The sequence below is a fragment of the Camelus ferus genome, chromosome 15 (assembly GCF_009834535.1).
Source record: "Camelus ferus isolate YT-003-E chromosome 15, BCGSAC_Cfer_1.0, whole genome shotgun sequence".
Taxonomy (NCBI): Eukaryota; Metazoa; Chordata; class Mammalia; order Artiodactyla; family Camelidae; genus Camelus; species Camelus ferus.
The window spans coordinates 44,511,372-44,530,210 of record NC_045710.1 but is presented as its reverse complement, the minus strand read 5'-3'; the positions used below and the strand labels follow the sequence as shown (position 1 = coordinate 44,530,210).

The 18,839-nt window shown below is 33.7% G+C and overlaps 1 protein-coding gene across 4 annotated transcripts in view; it reads left to right on the top strand.

Annotated features, from left to right (window-relative positions):
• USP34 (ubiquitin specific peptidase 34) overlaps positions 1–18,839 on the top strand; it is a 202,297-nt gene that overhangs the window by 25,348 nt on the left and 158,110 nt on the right. For all 4 annotated transcript variants that reach the window (XM_032497624.1, XM_032497621.1, XM_032497623.1 and 1 more), the window contains 2 exons: positions 7,839–7,926; positions 15,571–15,988. In XM_032497624.1, the coding sequence (XP_032353515.1) occupies positions 7,839–7,926; positions 15,571–15,988 (506 nt within the window). The remainder of the gene's footprint in view (positions 1–7,838; positions 7,927–15,570; positions 15,989–18,839) is intronic.

Sequence of the window (18,839 nt, the reverse complement as noted above, 5' to 3'; positions counted from 1 at the left end):
AGATTCTGCCTGCCCTGCCACTTGCACCTCTGATGTGTTCTTTTAAAAAATATGTATATGTGTGTGTGTGTATATGTATTAATATATGTGTTACATTATTATATATACATACACACACATAATCCTTTTTTTTTTTTTTTCTTATTTTAAGGATAGCTTTCTAGGAGTCATTCCTCAGTTAGGATACCTTAGTGGTTTGCTTCTTAAGACTGTTTTAATCTCTAGGTACCTCTTCCTCCTTTTTTTTCCCCTTACTGGTTATTTTTTGAAGAAACTGCTGAGTCCATGGATCATTTAGCCCACAGAGGTTTTTCATTCTGGATGTTGCTTATTGTATCCTTGTGGAATTATTTAACTTGTTTCTGTCTCCTCTATTTCTGTACTTTGATTATTAGATTTAGAAGCTTGATCAGATTTAGATTAGATTTCTTGGGAAGACTGTATTATATTCTTCCATCAGAGAGCAAATAATGTCATGTTGTTGCTTTTTTTGTAATACTGGCAGCCATCATCTAGATGTTTTATTTCATTAGCAGTTGCAAAATGGTGATATTCTAATCCTATCATTTTTCTTTATTAGCTGGACTCTCTGTACAAGGAGAAACTTCCTTTTATTAACTGTTTAGTACCTTGAACTACCATTATTACAAGAAGGCAGGATAAATGTCTGATTTTTCCCTTCTGTTTACCACTTTTCAAACAGTGAGTTCTTTAACATTTGATCAGTGATCAGTCTTTTTTTTTTTGAGGATCATCATTAAATTATGTAATTAAAAATGTTTTTACCTTTATTCATCTAACTTCCAGGGGATTATTTCATATCAGCTCATAAATAGCATCTTCCCCTCACCCCTCATCCCTTTTTCTGATGCATAGTTTTCCACTGTCAGGATGAATTTAACTTGTCTTATGTTCTAGACATTTGGGTTGCTTCCAGCTGTCTGGTATTACGAACAGTGCTGTGTTGAATATCATTGACCATTATTTTGGATGAGAAAAAATGTGTAGGAAAAGATGCTTAATAATAGAGGATCAGTATATTTTTGATAAATATTGTCATGTTGTTTTTACTGATGTATGAAAGTGCTTGAGTTTGTTTTCTCTTGCGTTTATAAACACTAGGTGTTATTTAAACTTCTTGCAAACTTGGTAAGAAAAATACAGCATTTCAGTAGTATGTTTGATCCACACATGTATCATTTTTTCTTCTTTTATTGGCCCATTTTTCCTTCATTTTTTCCCCTAACCTTTTTGTTTGAGCTTAGAGAGATTACCCTTTTGCAAGGACTTTTCCTAGTTTGTAGTTCTTTGAAGTTTGCCTTTTTGTTGTTTTTGCCTATAAACTTTAAACTTTATATATGATCAAATATATGATTCAGAACAATTTAAGAATGCCGTTCTTTATTTCTGCCATCTTCTATGTTGTTGCCTAGTATTTCTGTTGACTTTTAAAAGTCCCAAACTACAGATGGTCTCTGACTTAGGATGGTTTGGCTTACAATTTTTCAACTTTATGATGGTGAGAAATTAACATGCATTTGCTAGAAACCGTACCTTGAATTTTGAATTTTGGTCTTTCCTGGGCTAGCCATATGGGTATGATATTCTTGGGTGATGGTAGGCAGCAGTAGTAAGCTATAGCTCCCAGTCAACCTCACAATCATGAAGGTAAGTAACTGATACACTTAACAACCATTCTGTACCCATACAACCATTCTGTTTTTCTCACTTTCAGTATAGTACTTAAATCACATGAGATCTCCAACACTTTATTGTAAAACAGACTTTAAAAAAAAGACATAAATGAACTTATTTACAAAACAGAAACAGACTCAGACATAGAAAACAAACTTAGTTACCAGTGGGTACAGTGGGTAGGAAGGGATAAATGGGGAGCTCAAGGTTTGCAGATACTAACTACTGTATATAAAATAGATAAACAACAAGTTTCTTCTGTATAGCACAGAGAACTATATTCAATATCTTGTAGAACCTATAATGAAAAAGAATATGAAAAGGAATATATGTATGACTGAAGTATTACTCTGTACACCGGAAATTGACAAAACATTGTAAACTGACTATACTTCAATTAAAAAATAAGAAATAAATAAAACAAGCTTTGTGTTAAATGATTTTGCCCAACTGTAGGCTAATGTAAGTGTCCTGAACATGTTTAAGGTAGGCTAGGCTAAGCTATGGTGGTTGGTAGGTTAGGTGTGATAAATACATTTTCAGCTTAAGGTATTTTCAGCTTATAATGGATTTATTGGGACATAATCCCAATGTAAATTGAGGAGGATCTGTAATGAGTATTTTATTTTGTTAATTTTTCATCAGTTTGCTTATTTAAGTTTACCCACATGTTTATTTCTTTCTTTTCCCTTTTTTTCTTCCTTCTTGCTCTTAGATTCATTTCCTTTTTCCTTTTTTTCCCCCTTTGAGGTACCTCTTAATCTTTTTTAAGTTTAATTTTCTATTCATGGCCTGTCAGTGGTATACATATGTATTTCTCCAAAATTTTATTTCACCCTTTCTCTTGAGGTTTATCCTGGGTATCAAATTCTAGATTGAGGTTTACCTGGGTGTAAAATTCTGGATTAGCCCTTATTTTAATGTTTTGAAGGTTTTAGTCTATTCTTTTGATCAGAAGTCTGCCTCTCAATCTGTATTATTGTTACTCTGTGTAGTTTTTTACTAAACCTTTCATGACAAATTTCAAATATGTACAAAAGAATAATACACTTAGGATATAAAAGGTAAATTTTGTCAGTAGTTCATCTAAGTTCATAACTATGTAGTATCTTTCCTTAATGTTTGTTTTATTAACCCTTTGACTAGTCTTTTAAATGTGCTTGTAACTCCAGATCTAGGAGTAGATCATTTAACGCTTGACCTTCAAGGCGGCAGATTTTAAAGTATTTATGACTTGTGGCTGTTGATAGAATTTTCTGTCTGCATCTTGTTACATTAGTGAATCAAGCCTTAGGCTGCTTCAACAACTTTATTTGATCTTCCCGTTGCCTTATTTAGCAATTAATCTAGTACATTATGTTTCTCAGTTTTCTCTATCTTTGCAGGTGATGATCCTCTGACTAGGATTCCATCACCTGTGGGCTTCTTTGTCATCACCCCTTCTTCCTATCCTTTTCCTACTGCGCTTCTTGCTTCCCCCTTTCCTAACTCCTGTCTTTCAGCTAAATTGTTCCTTCTTTTAGGAAATTTTTCTTAACTCTTTGTAAGACTGTGTTTTCATGTCCTGCTTTTTAGGTTAAAAAAAAAAAAAAGACTTGAAAAGAGTTGATGGGTTGTATTAAAAAAAAAAGTTCTCTTCAGTTAGGTGTGGTTGAAACAGAAAGATTTGGAAAATTAAAAATCTGTAAACTGTTCTGCATTTAGATTGCTTTTCAGGTTGAGTAAGTGTTCAAACCTACTGTAATAGAAAGCTAGAATGGAAACTGTAGCCAGTGAACTGCTTTTGTTTCTTTTTAAATGTAAGATAAGATGCAGACCTTCAGTCAGTGGACTGAAACCCTAAGGAAAGGCCCTATATCAAAAGATAGGTGAATATGTATTAATAAGTTTTAAAATCAAACATTAGTCTAGTAATTTCTGTATACCCAGGTAACAACTCGAGCTGGGAGTGCTGGCCAGTACGTTTCCTGGAGCTGTTTTTACTTTAGCCATTTCACCCATCTGGATTGACCTTAGTAGCTAACCTTAGTGCTGGCTAAGGTTCTTGATAGGGCCCAGCTTCCTTGTAGTTCATGTTCTTTTGAGACTTTGCTGGTGGTACCTTTCTTACTGGCTTTTAAGAGATTATGTTAGGTTGTGTTCAGCACCTTTGTCCTGGTCATTGGTCATGAATTTTTTCATCCAATGAGTTGTGAGATTTTATATGGGAATACTTAACCTTTGCTTAGGGTAAGATCTGGGTCATACTTACCAATGGTTTCTCAGTAGACTCCTGGGTTTTGCCCCCTATCTTCTCATATTTCCTCTTGAGGTTGTACTTGCCATCATAAAATCCATTTCCAATCTTGAAGTTTTTATGAGCATTTTTAAAATCTAAGTGGTGAGACTCATTTACTTTTCACCCTATTTTCACCTTCTACCTCATGCTTTGTGTCAGTTAGGTACATTTCGTTTACTGTATTTCCTTTTCTTGCTTTTGGGGGATGACATCTCTGGTACCCTCCCTTGGGTATTACGCAGCCTTAATGTTTCCAATTCTACTTTGATCTCACCTGTTGGGAAATTTTTGGTGTTCTTTAAATCTGTGTCACAGTTCCCCCATCTTGCTTGCCCTCTTCCCTGGTCAGATGGTTAGCCCTTTAGAGTTGGAATACAGTTCTTCCTCTGTAGAGAACAGTGGATTTCTTGAAGTTGCCATCCTTCCTTCATTTATTTTACTGTGAACTTTAATGGATCTCTGATTTGTAAAGAAAAGTGGCTTCTGTGAAACTGCAGTCTGGGCTTCCATATCTCCTTTTTTAAATTAAAATTTGTTTTAAATTGTAAAAAACACAAATTTTCTCATCTTAGCCATTTTTAAGTGTACATTTCACTAGTGTTGAGAATACTCACTTTGTTATGAAACAGATCTTAAGAACTTTTTCATCTTAAACTCTGTACTCATTAAACTCACCATTTCCCTCTCCCCCTGACAGCCACCATTTTACTTTGTTTCTATGAATTTGATTACTCAGGATAGCTCATTGAAGTAGAATCATACAGTATTTGTCTTTTTGTGACTGGCTTATTAGCATGATGTCCTCAAGGCTCATTCCTGTTGTAGCATGTGACAGGATTTCCTTCCTTTTTTAGGGTGAATAATATTCTTTTCTATGTGTACACCAGTTTTTGTTTATTCATCTGTTATTGTACATTTGGGTTACTTCTGCCTTTTGCCTATTGTGAATAATGCTATGAACATAGGTGTACAAATATATCTTTGAGATTCTGCTTTGAATCCTTTTTTAATGTATATATGTATGTATTATATATATACCTAAAAATGGAATTGCCAAATCCTACGGTAATCTTTTAAAAATTTTTTGAGGAACTGCTGTACTCTTTCCCATAGCGTTTGCACCATTTAGTATTCCCACCAACAGTGCAGAAGGGTTCCGATTTCTCCTCATCCTTGTCTACACTTGTTTTATGATTTTTTTTTTAACATTTGCTGTCCTAATGGTTGTGAAGTGATACCTTATTGTAGTTTTTATTTGTGTACTTAGCTTTGAAATCATGAAGTATGAGTCTTCCAACTTTGTTCTTGTTTTTCAATATGGTTTTGGTTATTTGGGGGTCCCTTTAAATTCCTTATGGGCTTAAGGGGTGGAGTTTTCTATTTCTGCAAAAAACATTGGGATTTTGATAGGGATTGTACAGACTCTGTAGATCACTTTGGGCAGTTTTGACATTTAACAGTATTAAATCTTCCATGAATATGAGTTTTCTTTTCTATTTATTTGCATCTGGTTTCTTTCTGCAGCTTTTTGTAGTTATCAATTTGCAAGTCTTTCGCCTCCTTGGTTTACTTTATTCCTCAGTCTTTTATTCTTTTTGATGCTATTGTAACTGGAATTATGTTCATAATTTCTTTTCCAGACTGTTTATTGTTAGTATATAGAAATGCAGTGGATTTTTGTGTATTGATTTTGTGTCCTGTTACTTTACTGAATTCATTTATTCTGACAGTTTTGGGAGTGTGTGTATGTGGACTCCAGAGTTTTCTACATGTAAGATTATGACATCCATGAACAGAGATAATTTTCCTCTTCCTTTCCAATTTCTTCTTGCCTAATTGCTTGGGCTAGAACTTTCAAAACTATGTTGAATAGAAGTTGTGAAGGCAGCTACTTTGTCTTGTACCTAATCTTAGAAGAGAAGCTTTCAGTCTTTCACCATTGAGTATAATGTTCGCTATCTGTCTGGAGAGGTCTGGCCCTGATAAGATGATTTTCCCTTCCCTTTCTGGTTATGAGGTAGATAAAATGAAATAAGTAAGCTTGTGCTGGTGAGCAGTTAGGTTGCCATATTGGCCTCAGGTGGAATAGGTGTTTCTGACCATACATATGCTTTTTCCAGAATTGTGCCATTTGTGTTTTGTGTTAAGAGAAGGATTTGATTCATGTGTTCCCTCTGTTTTCAGGCTGGGAAAGGAAACTGGCAATGTGTACTATGGTCTCTTCTTGGTAAAATCATGCAAACCAAGAGCTTAGTAGTTCTCTTAACTCATTCCCCACTACATCTTACTCTGACATGGTTGCTAGGTTTTGTGGTCAGGATCTTCTGCCTGATGGGCATTACTGTCTCTGACATCCAGGGCCACAGGTGCCATTACCTTGTTACCCATTTGTTTGGCATATACTTTTTTTTTATTGATTTTTTTTTAAACTTTAGTTTTATTGTTTTGTTTGTGGGGAGGTAATTAAGTTTATTTACTTATTTTTTGTTTTTAATGGAGGTACTGGGGATTGAACCCAGGACCTCTTGCATGCTAAGCAGGCACTCTGTCAATTGAGCTATATCCTTCCCCCCTTGTTTGGCATATACTTTTGCCCTATGATTTTTCCTTCTCTCCCTGGCCAAGAGGATTTTTTTTTACCCTTCTAGTCAGTTGTATCAGAGAGGATTCTTCTAACCTCCTACTTGGACTTCAGGCATTTCTGGAGCTGAGTAGGTGAAGAATGTGGTTAAGTTGCAACATTGAGTGTATAGTCTGGTCTAGAACAAGGTGGTTTGTTTGTTTTTAATGAACATTAAGCCATACACAGTTGGTAAACAGAGGAGTGATATTAGTATAATGGAACATCTTACTGGTTCATATGGGATTTTCCTCCATCACATTAGTGTTTTACAGTGATTGATGCAGTTTCTTGTGATTTAAGAGAAGACTCTACTAATATATGAAAAAAACAGTAACAAAGCTGACAGTCCTCAGAAACGCCTTCTTTTTGTGCATATAGTGATAGGGGTCCTTGAAGGAAATAAAGCCAATGTTATCTCCTTTGTAGATATATGTGGAGAAGGTGAAGTAGGTGCAAAGTCATCAAAATGATGGCTTCATGAGAATGGTTATTTGATCTCTAATTTTTGGGGAATGATCTTTATTACAATTGAGTGTCCTCAGGCACCTTTATGTCAAAAGGTGAAGCATGAACCTCATGGTTCAAAGCTGCAGAAGGGTTGATTGACACTGGTTTGGTGCAAACTGTGATAGTCTTTTTTAAAAATTTTAAATCAGACTAGTTACTGGTTTTGTCAGTGCTCTGGTTATAAAGTTTCATAGGTTTTGAACACTCTTCTTCTAATGTTGCTTTATTGTTAGTCTCATTTTCTTTATTGCAAAATGAGCTGCTCAGCAGTGCCTGGCATGACATAGTAGGAAATGCTTGTACACAGGCAAATTCAGTGTTTTCGGTATGATACTCCTGGCTTTTCAGCTGATTTTCTAAAGCCCAGCTCTCTCTGGTTCAGCATCTCCAGAGAGGAGAAACAGTCTTTTGGAGATTGGTGGGGGCGGTGCAGTGCAGAGTGAGGAGGTGTTTGTTTCTTAATAAGATTTTAGTATTTTTTAGCCTCACCTGTATTCCTGCTTTCTGAGGTACTCAGTGTTTCCAGTTCCTGGACCTTTCTGAGATTTGGGGGGACAAAATTAGCCTCAAATTAGTCATTATTTAAATAAACCAAGATTTAATTTCTTTGGCGAAAACAAGAAAAAATTATCCAAAATATTTGTATTTGTAAGTACAAAGGCTTTTAAGTATTGGCTTTAAATTTGGTTTAGCATTATTTATTCATAATTAAATTTTTTTTCTACTTTATTTCAGTATCAGATATAGAAGTTGGTGATGGACTGCAGCTCAGAAAGGAACATACTCTCAAAATATTTGCTTATATCAATTCCTGGACACAGAGGTATGCATCTTTTAAGTATTTTGGAGACTAACTTTGTGAGTTGTATTTTAAATTAGCATAGTCATCAAATTTTCCTCAAGATGTTGGTTTATATACCTTTAATCATTAAATGACAGTTTATCAATATTGAATCTTCCTCTTCTCCTTACTCATGAGTCATTCTTGCTTTTGTTTTTAAAACATAAAAATCAGTTTCTTTCTTTACCCCTTCATTATTTAGAAGTATACGATTGCTTGAAATTATAAAAATAATGATGATTTTGGAAATTATAAAAATAATTATTTTCAGAGATTAAAAAATCATTATGGCATAGCAGGAGATGTGTAACAAATTTAATCCTTTAAAAAAAAATCAGTATTATGGTAGAGGGCACTTTGACCTTTCTGGAAGCCACTTGCTGTTTGTTCCTTTTCCATAATAATTAGTATATTAGGTTGATTTTTAAAAATAATACATATATTGAGAATATGGAGAATAAAATTTTAGGGAATACAATTATTAATATAACCAAAGTTTGTAAGAGATATTTGCAAATTTCTGTTTCTCAACATGATTTTGGCTGGTCATGGCTAAAAATTTTCACTTGTGTACCTATTTGTTTAAACTTTAGCCCTTCTGAAATTTTTATGAGTAATAATGTTTGAAGCACTGTGTGATTATGATTAATGAACATTTTAAATGCATAGTAACATAAATGAATGTCCTGAGGTACACACTCTAGATGATCATAGAGTTTATCAGGATAGTTTAATTTCAGATAGTTTGCCCCAAACTGTAGAGACCCTCTGCCTTTATCTCACGCTGTTCCAAAATGTCATGGTTAAGAGTGTGGCCTTGGAGCTCGATAGATGTGGCTTCTAGTCCTGCTTTATCACCTGTGTACTAGGTGATTGTGACAAGTTCCTTAACTTCTGTAAACTCTTACTTCCCCGTTTGTGAATGGAGAATAATAATAAAGCTACTACTATCTTAATGAGGTTGTGAAGAAACAAAGTACTTAGCACAGTATCTGACAAAAGAACTTAATAAATACCTACTTTATGATACAGATAAACTTGTTTATAAAACAAACAGATTCATAGGCATAGAAAACAAGTTTATGGTTACCAAAGGGGAAAGGGGAGAAAGGGATAAATTAGGAGATTGGGATTAGCAGATACAAACTACTGTGTATAAAATAGATAAACCAAGGTCTATAGCAGAGGGCACTATATCCAATACCTTGTAATAACCTGTAATGAAAAGGAATGAGAAAGAATATATACATACGTATAACTGAATCACTATGCTGTACAGCAAAAACTAACACGACATTATAAATCAACTATACTTCAATAAAAAATTTGTTTTAAATACCTATTTTAACTAAAGTAAAACTTATTTCAGAAAATATATATTGAAGGGTATGTAAGCTAAAGCATGAAAAGTAGAATTGGAAAACAGTTTGTAACACTTAACGATTCTTTTCACAATGTCAAAAAGTATTAACAGTTTTTAACTGATAGTAAGAAGTACCAAAAAATAGAATGTTATACTCTTAATTGTTCATTCTGATACAAGAGAGAAGTGACAATAAAATACCCAGCTGGATCACAGTGCTTTATAGTAAAACTTTTATGCCTGCCCTGCCCACCCTCCTCCTGTTTCTGTCCTGGGCATCAAAAAATACTGTTGCCTAGATTAAGATTGTGGTTCTTGTAGGGGATAAATAGCTACTAATAGAGCCCAGTTTACCTACAAAAGAAATTCTTAACCTGGTGGCCCATGACTATATGGACCATAGATGTACCATAAATGTACCTTAGTGCACAAATAGACCCATCACATTTCATACAAAATGTTCTTTATAGGTTTTCTGTGAGAAAAGTGTTAATTTTCATACGATTATCAAGGATCAAAAATCATTTTTCTAATATACTGACCAGAATATAGGTAAAGGAGAATGTTCACTTAAAAAACAGTAGTGGAATCTGAAAAATAATACAAATGAACTTATTTACGAAATAGAAACAGACTCACAGACATAGAAAACAAATTTAACAGTTACCAAAGGGGAAGCAGGGGAGGGATAAATTAGAAGTTTGAGATTAGCAGATACAAAGTACTATATATAAACTATATAAACAATAAGATCCTACTGTATAGCACAGGGAACTGTATTCAATATCTTGTAATAATCTATAATGGAAAAGAATCTGAAAAAGAATATATATGTATAACTGAATCACTTTACTGTACACCAGAAACTAACACAACATTGCTATTGTCTTTTTTCATTGTTGTAATAAAATTGTTATTAATTTAAATAAATAAATGTAATAATATCAGTTAGGTATTATATTTCCTTGATTATTTTTCTTTTTCTCCCCGTCATCTTACTTTGTCTATTCTACTTTCTGGGAGATTTTTCCAGTTTTACTTCTGGACCTTCTATTGAATTTTACAAGTTGCTGTAATGTTCTATTTTTTAGAACAGTTTTAGGCACTATTGCTTTTGAATAAGTTAATGTCTGTTCTGCACTTTTTAAGGCTCTGCTTTTTATTTTGGCATTAAGCAATTTGACCAGAGGGGTATAGATATTGACCACTATCCAAAGTAGTGCTTTTCAGAAATTAGGTCATAAGTAAAATAACTGTTGCTAAAGTTGGATACTGTGTATTAACAGTCCTTTCATGTGCTCATCAGTACCAGGCCAGGGAAAATGTTAGATCCATTGGAATATTTGTTGTTAGATGGAATTATGGAATCCAGGTTAAAGTAATTTAATTTTCACATATAGGTTCCTCATGAATAAATGTTTAGTTAGTATTTTGATTATATTACTTGAAGCTACATATTTTATGCTAATCATTTAGAAATTTTTATCATTACGTGTTCTTAAATGTAAGTATACTCTACTCAGATAGGCAACATAGAACTCTGCTTGGGTAATAGTCTTATCGGGCATAGTGATAGAGGTAGGGCTGAAAAGATAGGATAAGCTCAGAGAGTGGAAGGGTATTATGATACTGGTGTACAGAGTTTACCACTGAGCTGTACCCTCCCCACCTTGGTGTACAGAATATAGAAAATAAACTGGTAAGAAAAGGCCGATAATAAAAAAAAGTCCATTATCACCTATCTCCTTGGCCTCATTTCTATTTTCAGCTCTTTCAGATACTGGTTTTGATATTAACTTCTGTGTTGTGAAATAGTGTTATTAAATTGCTGTTGCTTCATCTGTCAATTTTAGGTATAATCTCTGAATTTCCTTTTCTGTTACATAAAGATTTTACCATTTTACTCTTCCCCATCCTCTCAGTATAGTTATATCACTTCTCAGGATAGGTCTAAAAACAAAAATAATTCCTCACTGATTAGCCAAAAAGGTTCTCTGGTTTATTTTATATCTTAAAGGCTATAAATTGTTCTTTTTCTTTTGTTATAATTCTTTATTTCCTAGAGTTTACTGGCTTGTTTTCCATTTGATTAATTTTCTAGGTGTCGATCACTAATTCTTCCCAAACTCTCCAACCCTTCTTAGTACTAGTGTTTACATTTTTGTATACATTGCTAAGTGATCTGTTATTTCCCTCCCTTTCCCTTTGGCCTTAATCTTCCTAATCTAATCTGTATTGATTTCTCACTAGGGTTACTAAAACAGCTATCTTCTCTTTAGATCATCCTTGAAATTCCTTTTGCTTTTCTTTTGGATCTCTAGTTTCCTGGATTCCATGCCATCTTCATTGGTTTACTTCTTTGTTTGGATGACATCTTTTTAGAGAAAAGGTACATGGAAGGCAAATGGTTTTTAGACCTTTCTGGCCTAAAAAATAGTCTCTTGTACTCTTATTGATAACTTTTGTTGTGTACAGAATTCTAGATAGAAAATTTTCTCTCAGAATTTTGAAAGTGTTGTTTCATTGTATTTTAGCTTCTAATACTACTTTCAAGAAGTATTAGTTATTTTTATTCCTGAGCTTTTCCTTGTCACTCTTCAAACTCTCCCTGAAAGCTTTTAGGGTCTGTATCCCTCATCGGCTTCAGAAATTTCATGATGATAATGTGTTTTGGTGGGTTTTCAGTTCTGAATTTTTTTTTTATTTTATAATTTGCTCACCTCCATATTTGTCTATTCTGTCTTCTTGAAAACATTATCAGTCAGATATTCTATTTCCTTGATTGTTTTTCTTTTTCTCCCTATCATCTAACTTTGTCTATTCTACTTTCTGGGAGATTTTTCCAGTTTTATTTCTGGATCTTCTGTTGAATTTTACAGGTTACTGTTACTTTAATTGGTTTTTAAATTGTGGATGATACATATATATGCAAAAGCTATATAATTATATTTGTACACATTAAAGGGCTCTATTTGGTAATTGGAATGCATTTTTAAAATAATAGTTTGTTCTTGTTTCAGTAATCTAGTATTTTTCATGTCTCTGAAGATATAAATTAATTAAAACCTTTTTTCTTCCTGCATTTTATCTTCTTCTTCTGAATTTCTTTTTTCTGTTTGTTTTGATCTATCTTTGGTGATGTAGCTTTTTCTTGAAAGTCCTTGGCTATCCTTTTATGATTATGAGGGGATCACTGAAAAATGGATTGGAAGTTCTGTGTGAATGGGGCATCTCAGATGTTGGCCTGTATTGCATGACGGTAAAATGGTGAACAGACTTTCTTACTAAGGATAAATGGGCTTTTCTCTTAGATCACATTTTCTGAATCTTTGGCCATGAGATATGTTAGTTAGGTGGTTGGACAGGGGAGGATACTTTGGGAGGTTCACCATTCAACTTAATTCTCTCGCTTTCAGTTTCTTGTATCATTTCTACCTTCCTAAGTGTATGGTGTTTCTGCGTTTATCTTGTTCACATTATGTACAGGAAGAACTTGTTTCCCTGGGTCAAGTAGATAGTATCCTTGCTACCTGGAATGGGAACCTGCAGGTTTTAATGGAACCTTTGATTTGGTCCTATTTTCTACTGAGCTTCATTTCTGCCTTCAGAGGTATCTGAAGCTCTTTAGTCCTGAGCTTTCTGATGTTCTATGGGGAGAATCTTTCTTTTTGCTGATTATATTCATCTGTAGCCCCTTCAAAGTTTATTCTACACTGTCACTTATTATTCTTCCCTTTTCTTTTTTAAAAAATTTTTTTGTTTTGGGTTTTTTCCAAGGGGAGGGGAGGTAATTAGGTTTGTTTATTTACTTATTTATTTAATGGAGGTACTGGGGATTGAACCCAGGACCTTGTGCATGCTAGGCGCACACTCTTAGCACTGAGCTCTGCCCTCCGCTTGTTCTTCCCTTTTCTATCATCCAAAATTTCTTGCTGTCTGTCATCTTTTCTTCCATTATCTCTTTTACGACTTTTTTTTCTTTAGTATATTTGTAGTACAGTTTAGAACAGAGAAGAAATAAGTGTGTAAAATCAAATTGGGCTTAACTGAAAGTGATGTTTTTTATTTAAAAAAACAACACTTTCCACCCCCCCTTGCATTATGGGTTTGAATATAGAGAGAAATGCTGTATTGAGAATTCAAATACTTAGACTTCTCAGAGTTGAATATACAATAAAATGTATAATTTAAGTAATACATAATTATTTTAAAGGTAAATGTGTATCTTCACTTAAACTCTCAGCTCTCCTTGAGCTTCTGTATTTTGGGTCTGTAAAGATCTAGATCCACTTTACCTCTTAATTTGTTTGTGTATCATTTTTGTCTTTTAAGATTAGTTTCCTAGTCAGTTGTCAAGCAGTTTAATGTCCATTTCTTGACAGTGCATTTCTGGAGTAAATTTGACTGCCCTTTTTGGCTTTTGTAATCCAAAATCTGACTTGAAGGTCACTTTTGAGGGGAAGTTCAGATTCCATTTTCACTGAGGAAAGGTAGTCAAATATATGATCCTTCACTTTGAACTTGGTTTTTCCTAAATGTAAAGGAAGAAGCTGTTCATCAGAAAATCTTTGTTGTGTAATATGTTAATTTTTCTTCTTGTAGAATTGATACTATAGAATTTTAAAACTAGAGGAGGACTTAGAGATAAAACCTTTTCATTTTGCAACTGAGAACACAGTCCTGATGTATCATTTATATATTTCTGTGTAACAGAGTACTCTAAAAATAATGCCTAAAACAACAAACATTTATTGTCCTCAGAGATACATTTATTATCTCAATTATAAACATTTATTATTTATCATTGTATAGATAAAAACTTGGGAATGGTTTAGCTGGTTGGTTCTGGCTTGGATTTCTCATAAGATTGTAGTCAAGATTTGGCCAAGTTATGGTCATCTTTGGATGACCATTTGTGGGGCTGGAGAATCTGCTTCCAAGCTGACTCACTTCCACGGTTGGCAAGTTGGTGCTGGATAGTAGTGGGAGGCCTTAGTTTTTTCTCATGTGGACCTTACCATGGCCTTCTTGAAGTGTCTTACAAGACTGATAGCCTCTGCCAGATAGCTGACTTCCTCCCGATAGCTGGCTTCCTCCAGAGCAAGTGATCCAAAAGAGAGCAAGGTAGAAGTGGTAATGTCTTTTACGACCTAGTCTCTTAGGTCACACACTGTCATTTCTTCCACATTCCATTCATTAGAAGCTAGTCATAAAGTCTGATCCACATTCAAGAGGAGGAAAGTTGGGCCTCAGCATTTAAAGGGAAGAGTATTAAAGAATTTGTGGCCATACTTCAAATCTGCCACACTTGGGGAAATGAGATTATTCTTTTATGGTTATACAGGAAGTTGGTAATCTATTGGTACAGTGTAGATGTACCTTTTTTGATAATATATAATTAGGTGCAGATTGTAATTAGTAATCACTTAACTGTTATCTGTCATTGGATACATTATAACCTGGTACTTGTGTATCATTTACTTACTGATTCACCAGACTCTTGGTAACCCACAATATGCCAGGCATTATGCTACTAATTGAGCATGTCTAAAGAGAACTAGATTTGTATGTAATAATTACTGACTCTTACTGTTTTCATTTATTTTTATTTTTTACTGGAGCTGAAGTAAAAGAATTATGTGTGTTCCTAAACACTTTTGATCTGCCAAGTAGGGTAGCTTCCAAGTAGCCTTGAAGCAAATTACTAATCTTTAAATGTAGTTTTTTTTACTAGTTAACCACAAAATCCCTTATGTAAAATAACCCGTTAGGTTTACTAATAAGGTATTTTATTAAAGCCAGTTTCCTGATATTTATTAAATATGTATTGAGTACTTAGAGAAGCAAAGGTAAAGCCATATTTCTTTTTTGGGGGGAGGGCAATTAGGTTTATTTGTTTTATTTATTTTTTTAATAGAGGTACTGGGGATTGAACCCAGGACATTGTGCATGCTAAACATGCACTCTACCACTGAGCTATACCCTCCCCCTGATATAGCCACAGTTCCTGTCTTGAAGGATCGATAGATACATAAAGCTGAAGATAATAGCTGTCAACCTAACATGGTGACTGTTTACAAGTGATAGTTTTTGGTGTGATGCTATCTTTATAAGTTACTATGGTGCTATAGGAAATAAAAATCATTTGAAAAAAAGTATTTTAGTATTTACTTACTTGATTTTTTTAATGTTGCTCATTAGAAAGATATATTTATTTCCTCTCTAGGAAGCATTGATTTATTGAAAAATTTTTTTTCTTATAGGCAATGTCTATGCTGCTTCAAAGAATATAAACATTTGGAGATTTTTAACCAAGTAGTGTGTGCACTTATTAACTTAGTGATTGCCCAAGTTCAAGTGCTCCGGGACCAGCTATGTAAACATTGTACTACTATTAACATAGAGTCCACGTGGCAAGATGAGAGTAATCAAGCAGAAGAACCACTGAATATAGAAAGAGAGTGTAATGAAGGAAGTACAGAAAGACAAAAAATAGAAAAAAAATCAAGCTCTACAAGAATTTGTAACCTGACTGAGGAGGAATCTTCGAAGAGCTCTGATCCTTTTAGTTTATGGAGTACAGATGAGAAGGAAAAACTCTTACTATGTGTGGCAAAAATTTTTCAAATTCAGTTTCCCTTATATACTGCTTACAAGCATAATACTCATCCTACAATAGAGGTATGTAAAAATAAGCATTGTGAATTTTAAGTATACTAAGTCATGGTTATGTTCGTATTATCTCACTTCTGAATAAATATGAAGACAGTCATTATTGATAGAAAAATTGTAAAAATCACTATTGTTATGAAAAATTTTCCAGATTTTTTCAGACCATTCCTTTAGCAACTTGTGTTGAACATTTGCTCAGCATAGGTCTATTAAGGAAAGATTTATAAACTGAACTCATTGAAATTAAAGTCAGTGATAGAAACATTTTGCTGATATAGATCTATGCTCTACTTTAACTATTTGAAAAAGTAATAACTGAGGAAAAAGAAGCACACAGAATTTTGTATTTCATTCTTAGAAACATAGGTTAACAGAATTTGGAATTGCCTTTGTAAAGAAAAAAATGGTTAACAAATTATGTTTAACTACTAGTTTTAAATAAAAATATTTTCTTTTGTAAGTCAAGATGCTTGACCCATTCCACTAGTGATACTTTCACAAGTCTTTCCAAGAGATTAGTAACTTATCTTACGTTTATTTAAATAATGGCATTTCTTTCTACGCACAGCAGGAATTCAAATAGTTACATGATAATGTATTAATGGCTTAAAACAACTGTGATTTATTATTTCTCATTATTCTTTGGGTTGGCTTTGCAATTCCTTTGTTGGTTTTGTGTGGCCTCACTTACGCAATTGCATTTATTTTGAAAGTCCAAGATGGTGTCACTCACAAGTTTGATGGTAGTTGGTGCTAGCTGTTGTTTAGGGCTCCTTGAATTTTTCTCCACGTGGTCTCTCATTCTCCACTACCTTACGTGGTAATCCAAACATTGATCCAGGAAGGCAAAAGTGGAAGCTATAAGGCCTCTTACAAGGTCCAGTCTCTGAAACCACACAGTATCAATTTTTGCCACATCCTGTTGATTGAAGCAATTCAAAAAGGCAGCTCAGATCAAAGGGGGGTATGAAGTAGACTTCATCTCTGGATTGGAGGAGAGGTAAAGTTTCATTTTAAACTTTAAAGTACATTCTCTTTTTATGCATGGAGGAATGGAAAGAGTTGCAGCTATTAACAAATCTACCACATGCTTTTTTTTTTAAAGACTGCCTACTATCTCCAGCTTCTTTGTTCTGTAACCTTCATACTGACTTCTCTAAGCTTCTTCATCTAGAAAAAAAAAATAGCCCTTTACTGAAAATATTCTCACATTAAATTGAGACTATTTAAAAACATAGCCCAGGAGGTGGGTATTTTCCCCATGAGAATTCTCCATAATTTAAATCAGTTTGTACTCTTTATCTTCTAGAATTTAGTCTGTTACCTTCCCATTTAGAAACCTTTTAATGGATCTCTTATTTAGCATCAGATACCTATTAATCTTTCTTTAAAATGTCATCTCGGAATCCTTTTTCAACAGGAAGGGGATCCATTCATGCAAAGCTGCAAAATTTAATCTTAAGAACATCACATGAACAGTGTTTTTAGTGCCTTAAATTGATAATTGAAAGATGCTAAAAATAGTTTATTTAGGGACCTAGATATATGAAATCCATGGTGAGTTTCTTAGAAGTATTTTTTTCTCCAGTTAAAAATCTCTACAGATAGTTACAGAAATACTAAATCTGCCATTTGTTCTTAAAATCAATTTCCTTAGTAGTTTTTTTAAAATGATTTTCAGAAATGGTAATCTCCAAATGTAGGAATAGTCACACTCCCTTGTAGTTTTCCTTGTGGAATAAAATGCCCCATTATCACTATTCTTGACAATCAGTCACGTGACTACTTGGTTGAAAACAATGGCTTCGGAGGTCTTCAGGTAAAATTCTAGTAAAAACCACCCTTAGATATAATGAAGGAGGAATCTCCTTATACAAAATTTTAATCTCCTTATGCAGAGTTAATGTGTGCTTCTCTAATACTCTGTTCATGATAGTTTCCCAAATTTCTCTTATCTCAGTAATGATCTGTTACAAATACTCTAAAATTTCTAGTTTGTATCCTGGTGGCCATGTTATTAAATATATTAAGGGCCAGCTCTTTCAAAGGGTCTCACATCAAAACCTTGGTGTAGTGTACATATATTTTATAAAACTGTGTATCTATACATACACAGATATCTTAAGGAAACTAGTATTTATTATGCAGTGCAGTAGAATCTTACTGTAGACATTTTTATTCCTTCCTTTTTATAGGAAGGTACTCCATCCAGTCTTCTCATACTGCTATATGCATCTTTTCCTGATAAAGCCTTTTATTTTTGTTTTTACTTTTTTTTAAGATGTACAAATTGGCCAAGACATGGAGAAGTTCAGTAATCTTGTGTTAGAGTTTTGATAGCTGTGACTTTAGATATTTAGTCAGTATCCTTACTTTATAGAAGAGGAAACTGATCTACAGAGGTTAAAAGTTTTGGTCACATTTGCACAGCATATTGCTGAGAGAGTTGTAGAATTCAGGTCTTATTCTGTTACGCTGCTTCTCAGTTATTTCAGACTATTTCAGGACTATCACTATTTATCCATTGCCAGTAGCAAATAAGATGGGAACTTGGAGCCCCTCCTTCTCCCCCTCGCTTCCTCTCTCCCTCTGTCTTTCCCTCCTATCGAAGTTGATAATATTTTTAAAGATATAGTAATTGAAAATAAGTAATACTAATTCAGGTTAAAAGTTTTTGGGAGGACCATTGGCATTGTTTTCTTAATCCTGAATAATATAGGTAATTCTATCAAATAAGGTAATGCCCTAGTGTAAATTATTTTTCCTAGAGTGAAATGAATATAAAAATTGTAGAAAGAAGAAAACCATTGCTCTTTTGTTAAATGTATGTATAATGTAGTCAGGCAGATGAAATACGTAC